This window comes from Monomorium pharaonis, chromosome 5 (genome assembly GCF_013373865.1).
Source record: "Monomorium pharaonis isolate MP-MQ-018 chromosome 5, ASM1337386v2, whole genome shotgun sequence".
NCBI lineage: Eukaryota > Metazoa > Arthropoda > Insecta > Hymenoptera > Formicidae > Monomorium > Monomorium pharaonis.
In genome coordinates this window covers 19,995,715-20,007,200 of record NC_050471.1, presented here as the reverse complement: position 1 = coordinate 20,007,200, position 11,486 = coordinate 19,995,715, and the positions used below count along the sequence as shown (strand labels likewise).

The following is an 11,486-nucleotide window of genomic DNA, read 5'->3' as shown; positions in this document are numbered from 1 at the left end:
GAAAAAGAAATAGAAAGCATTTTCCATTTTATTAATTCTATAGTTATAAAGATAAACAAAAAACAAGGAAATAGTCGAGAGGCTAATGGACGATTGTATGTGTGTGTGTATGTGTGTGTGCGTGCGTGTGTGCGCGCGCGCGCGCGAGAGAGAGAGAGAGAGAGAGAGAGAGATGCTTAAGGTTTGGTGAAAAAGGAGGGCGAGAAACTCTATCGAGGTTCCTCTCGAAGTGAAAATATGTAGAGGAGATTTGAGGAACTCAAGGTTCTTCGACGCGTATTGTGACAAAAAAAAACTTATAACTTATCGGTATTTATGTGTTTGTTACATGTGAAGTGTTACATGTTGTTCATTCCCGGTAAAATTATTTATCTGTCAAGCAGTATGAAGACATCAAATTTATAATCACCCGTGTTGAATGGTGAGTTGCACCGCCCCTGCCTATCTTTTTCTACGCCTCCCGTGATTCGGTAACTATTTTATTTAATAATTCAAAAATAAGCATTGGATAAAATTTTCGTAAACGAAAAATCTCAGAATTGACTAAGGAATATATTATTGCAAAGACACCCGGGTCTTTCTGAATCACCTTGTATAATGTATAAATCGCTTCTTCGGAGACTTCTTACAAATAATAAACTTATCAGAAAAATTGCTCTCGCTTTCTAGTATCGCGCTCTTTCACGCGGGGTGATGCCAAAGGATTTCCCCTCATTTCCGAAAATCGGACAATTACCTCACGATTTCGCGGATTATCGTGATTTGTCAGCGCGTTGGTAGGAGTCAAATTTTGCATATTCTGGCTCCGATTCTCGAGACGACAACTGAGAGAGAGAGAGAGGGAGGGAGGGAGGGAGAGAGAGAGAGAGAGAGAGAGAGAGAGAGAGAGAGAGAGAGAGAGAGAGAGAGAGAGTATTTAGCTTCAAGCTACATTATAAATATACATTACTAGACTTCAGATCAATGTTTAAAATTGAATTGCATTACATATTAATACATAATTAGCTTAAAAGCTTTAAATTACTTAAACAATAATTGCACTTTCTCTTCCTTTAATGTGTTGAGCAGTTTTCTAAAACTTTGTAGTATTTGTTCCTTCTTTATTTTATTCGGAAGGTTGTTGAACATTCTAAACCCATCATATGATAACATTTTTTGCTTTTCTTCTATCAGATTCTAAATGAATCGGTGGATTTCTCAATAAACTTAATGGATAGCTTGCATCCGATTTATATAATAAAAGTGTTTGTATTTTTCTGCTACATGACTTGCAAGCGGAGATCTCACGAATAAAGTTTTTCGCTTAAGAGTAAATCTGATTAAGAAACGTCGTAGTCCTCATTATCGTCGTCGCCCGGCCGCCAGGACAAATAGTGGGGATTTATACTGTTGTTTTTAATTTTTAAATTTTTAATTATACTAAATTAAAGATTATTTTTTTCCGAATTCAACCATATATGATTAATTTATTAATAATAAAATTCACCAGCTTGTAAGATGCATAAGCATAATATATATAAGTAGAAAACAGTCGAAGACAAGCATTAAAAACGGTTGGTAGATTTAATTCACTGAGAATTTAATTTCAATTCAACATCGCTTATTGATGAAGAAAAAGACCGATGAAAATAAAACGTACAATTTCGGACTTACTTGTCCTTCAGCGTATAATGTGTCCGCAAGAACTACTCAAATGTCCGTTAGTATAACAAAGTAATATCTGGATTTCGGCATACAATACATGACATTATGATAAACATGTGAAAAATATACAAAACGCAACCTATGTGGATCTTCGCCAATTATTAATGTCCGCTCTTTAGTAATGTATGATTGTGGGGTCTTTCTGAGTTCTTTTGATAAAAAACCAATTTTGATGCATTCTGTCAGTCATTGCCGGGAAAAAGGATTTACATATCATTCTCCGATTCTATGTTTGCTGTCAGATGTGTAATAGGAGATGTACCGATGAATATCCTGTGAAATATAAGTGTGTAATGCCACAATTTGTCGGATAATGCTATATCAAAATTTTAATATTAGTACACTAAATCATAAACTCACAAATGATTCGTGCCGTCGATTAATTATAAAGTCAATTTATTTGTAGTCATAATGAATTACGTTAGTGTTATAGTTTAAAATTTAACTCGGAATATTGATAAAATTATCGAACTAAACTATCTCTTTTCCCGATAACGATTTGCTGTTGACTGGTATCATCTCAGATGCTTGGCGCTTATTTATGTCTAACATATAATATTTACAATATATCTCTCATACTGCTATCTTACTTGGACAGATAAAGGAGACTTCACAACTATGAAAACTATTATTTTTTCAATGATTCAAGAATATTAAAGTATATTTTATCCAATAGTTCAGTGTTTTTCATTAGGTTGATTCCATTTTTTTGTTGTTTGATGTGTATCATTTCTGATATGAATCTTTTATGATAATTTCTTTCTCTGTCTAATATTTTTATGTTTTCCCGGTTGAGAGAATGTTTATGTTTTAAAATATGGTTGGAAACTATCGTATGTCTTGAAGAATCTACTTTTATGTTGTTTTTATGTTCCTTTATACGTGTCTTTAATTGTCTCTTCGTCTGTCCAACGTAAGTAGCATCAAAGTCTGCACATTCTATCTTATATACAACATTATTATTGGATGTTGGTGGAGTAGTGTCTTTATGTACTTTGATTAAGTTGTTTAATTTATTAAGGCATCGGAATCCAATATTAATATGTTTCTTATCTATTTTTGTGACGATTGACTCCAAAATATTTTTGATGAATGGCATAACTAAAAAATACTTTTTTTCTCCTCCCTCATGTATTTTCTCTTTTTCACAATTGTCAGTATTTTCATATTTGTTCCTGTTATTAATCAATTTTTTAATTCTTTCATTAATTTTATCAAATATCATGTCTAACAGAAAACCGTTGTGTATAAGCTGATACATAACTCAATATTTTTCTGGTGGAAGGTAGTAAGATAGCTCTATCTACTAAATTGTATATTACTCCTATTTTATGACACATTGGGTGGTTCGAGTAAAAGGACAGCATTCGTCCCGAAAACGATTTCTTCTGATACCAATCAATAAGTATCTTATTATTCTGAACTATCAGTAATAAATCTAAAAAACTGAGGCGGCGATTATCCTCTATCTCAACGGTAAATTTTAATCGATCATGATATTTGTTAAAACTTTCAAGAATAACAGGAACTTGTCACTCTCTCGTAGTGACAAGGAGAATATCATCTACATATCTATAATATATCGGTAAATTGAATTTGAAAGATCTAAGGACAGTTTCTTCCATATCTTGCATCACAATGTCCGCTATAATAGGTGATAATGGGAAGCCCATGGGGAACCAAAAAAGTTGTTTGATTTGATTTACGTTTTAATAAACCATTTTCGAGAAATAATTATAAACTGTTTCCACATATACGCTATCCATATATAGATTATTCGTATGATATTCGTGTAAGCACTCAATTCTTTATGAAAATGATGATACAATTTAAAAAAAATTACCTTGTAAAAAACATAGATTTTGATTTTGTGGAATAACTGCCAAAAAGATATCGAAAAAATTGTATCTAAAATAATTTTTTTAATTGTAGCAGTTTTAGCAGTTTTAATTATTAAAATGGTTTCATAAAGCAATATTTAAATTATTTACGTATATTATTATTAACATACATTTCAGATACCTTTTAAGCCGATCAGTATGTATTTACAACTATATGAAAATTAAAACAAATTAATACTAATCAGTGACATGTATAAATCATAATAACAATAAACGTTACTTATTATTTTATTATAATAATAACATTGATACATTTATTATTTTAGTGGATAATTTTGCAAATCAATAAACGAGATAAAAACTATATTAAATGACGCAAAACTACATAATGCACTGATAACTTTGTCTAACTTTCTGATTTACAATGCGGATATGTTTAACTATTTTAAAAAGTACAGATTATAATTTGTACAATAATATTCTTCAAAAAAATGTTTAAAACAAATATTCGCCGCACTATGCACAGCGCATAAAAGCGGCTATCCCACAAATATTACATTTGGGTATATGCTTTTTATTTTGTAAGTAACAGAACTCTACAGGATTTCGAAATTTGCTGGAATGTATTTCTACATGCAGTCGGACCTCCCATTTAGCATACCAAAAACCTCCGTTTTAGTATACCACGTGATCACAGTCGCTGCGTGTACTCGATGCGCAGTCGTCTGCATCAGGTCTGTACATACGTACTTGCCAATGCAAGAATCACATTTTAACCTCCATTTGAAACTGGATCTGACGACATGTACGTATTTTGGGCCGTTTTGGGCGGCGTTAACACGAACCTCTCATTTATCATATTTGGTTCCGTGACTATGCTAAATGAGAGGTTTGACTGTATCCGCTTTTAAACCAAGCATATTGGAAAAGATTTTTTAATCTAAGCGAAAAAAGCTGACTATGGGTTAATAATTGCAATGTAATTATTTCGTTACGGAAGTGCAAATTGACATCTCTCTCTTGAAGAATTATATATTATTATTTGAAAATATTCGCACAAAATTTTTCCAAATCCAGAATCCAAACACATCTAAAGGCTGAATGATGCCCGTCGTCTTTTTTGGAATGGTTAAAAATTGTACCTCCTTGTCTTGTAGAATCAACTGCTGTAGCTGATTCGGGCAATGTCCCGTCCATGAATTGAGTAGTAGCATGCTTTTACGACCAGTATTCGGTAAATACACTTTGCTGAACTAAGTTTTAAAATGTTCAGATGTAAGTTTTCCTGATTTTGAATCTTAGATGTAAATATTAACTAAACGAAAAAGAGTTTCTTGCACTCTTAGACCAAATGTTCCCGTGGATTCGTTTAAAACCATGTGGTGCAAAATGATGTCCGCTTGCCGACATAATCGGCATTATAGTGTCATAGAAGATATATACCGATCAAACCGTTGCTTCAACTATTTTTACACTTAATTGCATCAATGTTCACACGGACCCGATTGCGCATCGACTATTTTCATGTTTATTATAATTTTTTTACACCTGGCAAACTCACAAGGGGACCTTACGGGTCATGGGTCATCGATTTTTTTCATACTTATAGGATTTGAATCAGTACCCGGACTTCAATTTCCTAAAGCAGTACGATGCGCTTCTCAAAAATATTCGAGAAAATCGACCAGGATTGACTTACAATAAATTCGACTAACTTGTAAACTCCGACTAACGTGTTAAAGATACATCGTAAAATGTAAGCGATAAAATAACTGAATATTATTTGTACATATTATTTTTGCATTTAAGAATAAGACGTTTTCCATTTTTGTACCAAATTTTAATTTTTTATAAATATTCGCATTTTCAAGCAAGTGGCAATTAAAAATAAAGATGTTAATTTTTATTTAAAAAATAACGAATAAATATTTAATAATTAATTAGCATTTTAATTTGATAAATGTTAAGATATAGGATTTAAAAAAAACTCCATTGACTTATTTAAAAAAAATTGGGGCCAGCGAGAATCGAACCAGCGACTCCGCGCTTATGAAACTAGAGCTCTGTGCGCTCGGTTACGAGCGGCTCTAACGATAAATCAAAATTTTCTGTACTTAAAGATATCGGAAACCTTCAAAATCGATTTTCTCGAGTATTTTTGAGAAGCGCATCGTACTGCTTTAGAAAATTGAAGTCCGGGTACTGATCTTCAAATCCTATAAGTATGAAAAAAAATTGACCCATGACCCGTAAAGTCAGACATAAAAATACGTACAAAATATTTATTATATTTATTTTTCTTTTTTATAAATACTAGAACACAACATTGCGCGCGCCACTTAGCATTTTTATATTGAACATTACACTTATTCTTCTGTAATATTACTCTCACACACTTTATCATATTTAATGCCCTTCTCTATCTCACGCTCCCTCACTCTCCTTCTCTCCCTCTCTAAATTATTAATTATATTATTAATTACATTAATTATATTATTTTCATATTGTTTAATATTACTCTTACACATTTTACTTTCTTATTTAATCCTCTTCTATATCTCTCACGCTCTCTCATTCTCTCCCCTCCTCCCCACCTCTCTCTCTCTTTCTCTAAACACAAATTATTAATTATATTATATTTGCATGTTTCTTAATATCACTCTTACACACTTTACCTCCATACTTAATCCCCTTTAAATAAATTAAAAATTATAATATATTATATGTAACGTTACCTGTTAATTTTCAATAAAATTTCAAAACTTTCACTTTCTGGCTTTCTTGTTTAATCTCTCTCAATCACAATTTCCCGTTATCTAATCTCTTTCCTTTTCTAACCTCTTTCGATAAAACTCACTATCTCTCTCTGACCATTCCAACAACTTCCGACAACAAGCATCTAACAACTTTAATTAACTTTTTTTAATCTTATGCCTTAATAATGCAACTTTAAAATTAAATTTTTAAATAAATTTTTAAATAAATTATAATATATTATGTGCAATGTTATCTGATAATTTGGGGAGGAATAATGGCGTCGGTGAGAACGGGTGTGAATTTGGAAGCTCCGAAGTAAGGAGTAGTGAAGTGATAATGGAGGTGAGAAGGAGAGTAGGAAAGTGAAAATTCAGGTAGAAGAGGACGAGTGGTGGTCGGGCGATTGGAGGGAAGCAGGAGGACGGCGGTAAAGGAAAGATATGAAAAGATATTGTGGTGGAGTTTTGGAGATAAGAGAAACGAATGTGGAGTTAAGTAGCCGTGGAGAAGAAGAGGACAGTGAGAGGGCGCTGAGAAGAAAGGAAAAGTCGGTTGGCAGGAGATGAAGACGGAAACGAGGAAGATGACGAGGAGAGGAGAGATGGCGCGGATGGAGAAGGTGGTGGAAAACGGGTTGGCAGGAGTGAGGCGGCAGACGGTAGCGAGCTTTGGGAACGCAGATTCTCACAGCACGTGGTCCGTCGAAAGGAGAAGATAGCCGACGCAGAAACAGTAATAGCAGAGTGAAAGAAAGCAGATGAGGTGAAAATAGAGGCAGAGATGAAATTTAATAATGAGGAGAAGAGAATGGGATAATGAAGGAGATGGAAAAGGACAGAGTGAAGGAAGAAAGTGCAGTCGAGAGGAGGATAGAAGAGACTGGAAGAGAAACCAGAGTGAAAATGCCAAAAGGGTTGAAAGAGGTTAGGGAAAGATTTAGAAGTCTGGAGGCGAGACTGGAGAGGTGGCAGACGGGAGAAGAGGACTTGGATCCAGACAAGAAAGAAAAGAGGGGAAGAAAGGTATGGAGAAGCGGCCAGGGAGAAAGAAGAGGAAGCAGAGGGGAAGAAAAAGACGGTCGGATGGCGACAAGCGGAGAAGAGGCGGAAAGGGAACAAGGAGCAAAGAAAGTCAGGGTAGAGAGGGAGCGGAGTGGAGGGACGATGGAGACTGGTGGGAGGGGAGGAAGTAGAGACAAGGAGGAGAAGAAAAGGATGGGGGAGAGAGCGGAGAGGGTAGAAGAGGCAAAGGATGAGAGAGAGAGGAAATGCTGAATTAGAAGGGAGGAGGAAGACAGGAAGAGACGGCAAGGAGGAGGGAGGAAGTGACAGGGAGGAGGAGGGGGAAGAGGAGGATAGGCGGATTGCAAGAAGGAAAATAAGAGTTGTTTTTGGTTATAGGTAGGAGTTAAAAAGGAGGTGATAATAAGGAACAGAAACTGGAGAGAGGAGAGACAGAGGGTAGAGGAGGAGGCAGAGGATGACGGAGCCAGAAGAATTGGAGTTCGGGAGAGGACAGTTAGATGGAATGAGAGGGGAGCAGAGAGGAATTAACTTGGAAGCAGCAGTGAAGGCATTTGGAGAAGGAAGCGAGAGGGGATGGAGGAAATGGAGGAGAGGGAAGAAGAGGAGGATAAGGAAGGGGAGAGAGGGAGAAAGAGGTATAGAAGGGCCGCGAAGGGGAGGAGGGGTATACGTCTGTAAGGCTGCCCAATGGCCAGGTTGGTAGGAGGGGATTAGACATGTAATATATTATAATGAGATATTGATAGGGAAGAAGTTGGGGGACAGGTGGACTTCCGCTTCGTTTACAATTGTGATTGTCTTATTGTATATTTCGTTCCTGTTTTGTATTATATATTTTATATATGTTATATCTTTATATGTACGGCTGATATGTAGAGGAGTATGAATGTATGGATAAGAAGTGTAAAGGGTTTGGTGGAACCAGGGTGTTTTCAAGGAACCCTTGAAAACACCCTGGTAACCCCGAAAAGGAAATCGGAATAAACTTCTATTCTGTTATCTGATAATTTTCAATCAAATTTCAACACTTTCATTTTCTGGCTTACTTTTTTAAACTTTCAATCTCAATTTTTTCTCTTTAATCTCTTTTTTCTTCTATTAAAATACACAAAATGTCAAAATATTAAAACGCAAATATTCTTTTTTTCAAAATAATTAAAACGCAAATGTTACCTTCCCGTAATCTTGCACTTTCTCTTTTTCTCACTTAATAAGATCTTCAAATTTACTTAATCTCTCTCTCTCTCTTTTTCTCTCCTTCTCCCTATTACTTAATTCTTGCAGTCTGAAAGATTTAAAAAATTTAATTTTAAAGTTGTGTTATTAAGGCGCGCGCACGAACAAATACACACACAGAAAAAAATATAGCCAATAACATATGTAATTGCGAGCTGCCAACTACATAAAATACTCAATACAATAATATTTACTGTTAATGCAAGTACAATGTTGATACTGCAATAACATATATTATTGCATTAATACTTGACAAAGCTATTTGTTACGGTCATGTTTTTTATGAAATAATTCACCAAATTAAATAATTCACCAAATGAAATTCGTTGCCTTTATTTAATCAAATTTTAACCAAATACGAGTATCATTCACTGCTGTCACTTGCGAGCTGTCATTACATTACATTTATCTTATGCAACACGAAGTAAGCGCAGCGAGAGAACCAATCAGCATCACGGAAAAGAGGCAACAATACTTTCGAGACTTTCGAGTATCGATGACCATCTCCATTTTAAGATAGGACTAGAACACAACATTGCGCGCGCTTCGCGCGCGCCACTTAGCATTTTTATATTGAACATTGCACTTATTCTTCTTCTGTAATATTACTCTCACACACTTTATTATATTTAATGCCCTTCTCTATCTCACGCTCCCTTATTCTCCCTTTCTCCCTCTCTAAATTATTAATTATATTATTAATTATATTAATTATATTATTTTCATATTGTTCAATATTACTCTTACACACTTTACTTTTTTATTTAATTCTCTTCTATATCTCTCACGCTCTCTCATTCTCCCCCCTCCTCCCCACCTCTCTCTCTCTCTCTCTCTCTCTCTAAACACAAATTATTAATTATATTATATTTGCATGTTTCTTAATATCATCTCTTACACACTTTACCTCCATACTTAATCCCCTTTAAATAAATTAAAAATTATAATATATTATATGTAACGTTACCTGTTAATTTTCAATAAAATTTCAAAACTCACTTTCTGGCTTTCTTGTTTAATCTCTCTCAATTATAATTTCCTTTCATCTAATCTCTTTCTTTTTCTAATCTCTTTCGATAAAACTCACTATCGCTCTCTGACCATTTCAACAACTTCTGACAACAAGCATCCAACAACTTTAAAATTAAATTTTTAAATCTTATGCCTTAATAATACAACATTAAATTTAAATTTTTAAATAAATTAAAATTTATAATATTATACGTAATGTTACCTGATAATTTTCAATCAAATTTCAACACTTTCACTTTCTGGATTTCTTTTTAAACTCTCTCGATCTCAATTCTTTCTCTTTAATCTCATTCCTTTTCTTCTATTAAAATACACAAATGTCAAAATAATTAAAACGCAAATGATATTTAATGAGAATAATAATAATTAATAAAAATTGATAATTATTGAGAATGATAATTAATAAGAAATGAGAATTAAGAGTTTAAGATTCCTTTTTTTCAAAATATTTAAAACGCAAATGTTACCTCCTGAAATCTCGCACTCTCTCTCTCTTTTTCTCTCTTAATAAGATCTTCAAATTTACTTAATTCTCTCTCTCTCTCTCTCTCTCTCTCTTCTCTCTCTCTTTCTCTCTCTCTCGCTCTCTCTTTCCTTCTCTCTCTCTCTCTCTCTCTCTCTCTCTCTCTCTCTCTCTCTCCTTCTCCTCTCTCTCTCTCTCTCCTTCTCCTCTCTCTCTCTCTCTCTCTCTCTCTCTCTTTCCTTCTCTCTCTCTCTCTCTTCTCTTTTCTTCTACCTATCACTTAATTCTTGCAATTTTTTTAAACTTTTTATTTTTAATAAATATCTATATAAACACTGGCGCAAAAGAAAACGAGACAAAAGTTTTGACCGATTTTTAGGCAATCTTCAAAGTGATGCAACTTTGCGAAAAATCATCTAAATTACATGTACTTTTTTTAAATTAAAGACAAAGACTCTACTTTGAGAATCCCTAGGTGAAAGTTTGATTTGTTAAGTGCTAATATAACATATTAGTATTGCATTGAGTAGGCAGTTCTCAACTACATATCTCATTGGATACATTACATTTTTTTTGCAGTGTATATATGGTTTTTACGTCCGTATCAGCTATATTAATTGATTTTGAAACAGCTATAAGAAAATCAATATATCTACCAGTTTGGAGTCAATGTTAATTACAAACCAAATGATATATTGATTTCTACCCCTGACATTCATTAATATTATGTAAATTTTTATTTCTATTTTCTGTATATACCTCTTTAATATTTCTTTTTTTCTTTTCTTACTCTCTGCTTCCTTTATTTCTTTTTTTAATATAATGTTTATTTTCTTTAACCTTAAATAAAAACATTTATATATGTTACAAATAAAACGCAATTAAGTCATTAAAAATTCAAATTTTGACAAAACAAGCTTTACAGCTTTTTTAAACAATTATTAAATACCTATTCGTCTTCTTCCTTTTTTCTCTCCGCTTTTTTATTGAAATGTCTTAAGTTTATTAATTTAAAAGATTATGCTTTTGATCGGGGCTCTACTTTTCTGTTTTTTCTCTCCTTTCTTTACTTGTTCTCTTTCTTATCCTCTATCCTTTATCTTCTGCAATTTTTGAATAAAAACGTGTAAGTATAATTTTATAAATAATTACAAATATATATACAAACATTTTTATAAAAAATTATTATTTACTTATTAATGTTTAAATTTTATTTTTTATTTTTTTTAATCTCACGCTCTCATCACTCTACTTTTTCTCCTCTCTCTTTTTCTCTCTTTCTCTCTCAACAAAATATTAATCCTTTTAGTTGTCTATACTACCTCTATCTTCTGCAATTTTGAATAAACAAACGTTGTAAGTTGTAAGTTTAATAAATAATACATAAGATTATATAAAAACATATGTTAAATAAAAGTATGTACGTAT

At 33.2% G+C, this 11,486-nt stretch overlaps 1 protein-coding gene and 1 long non-coding RNA gene across 4 annotated transcripts; one reads left to right on the top strand and one right to left on the bottom strand.

The window, feature by feature from the left end:
• Positions 1–1,141: 1,141 nt before the first annotated feature.
• Positions 1,142–2,323, bottom strand: LOC114254112. The gene is made up of 2 exons (XR_003625494.2): positions 2,065–2,323; positions 1,142–1,977 (listed from the first exon to the last, which is right to left on the bottom strand). It is a non-coding gene; the product is annotated as an uncharacterized LOC114254112 (long non-coding RNA).
• Positions 2,324–6,212: 3,889 nt separating this feature from the next.
• LOC118645671 (DEAD-box ATP-dependent RNA helicase 42-like) lies at positions 6,213–8,885 on the top strand. Of its 3 annotated transcripts, none has more exons than XM_036287278.1 (2): positions 6,213–7,428; positions 7,703–8,690. In XM_036287278.1, exons 1-2 carry the CDS (start codon positions 7,118–7,120, stop codon positions 7,704–7,706), a joined length of 315 nt encoding a protein of 104 aa, XP_036143171.1. In that variant the 5' UTR covers positions 6,213–7,117; the 3' UTR covers positions 7,707–8,690. The 3 variants fall into 3 exon arrangements, with proteins under 3 accessions (XP_036143171.1, XP_036143168.1, XP_036143169.1); XM_036287275.1 differs by having other exon boundaries at positions 6,225–7,438; positions 7,703–8,885; XM_036287276.1 differs by having other exon boundaries at positions 6,228–7,324; positions 7,703–8,885.
• The last annotated feature ends 2,601 nt before the right edge of the window (positions 8,886–11,486 follow it).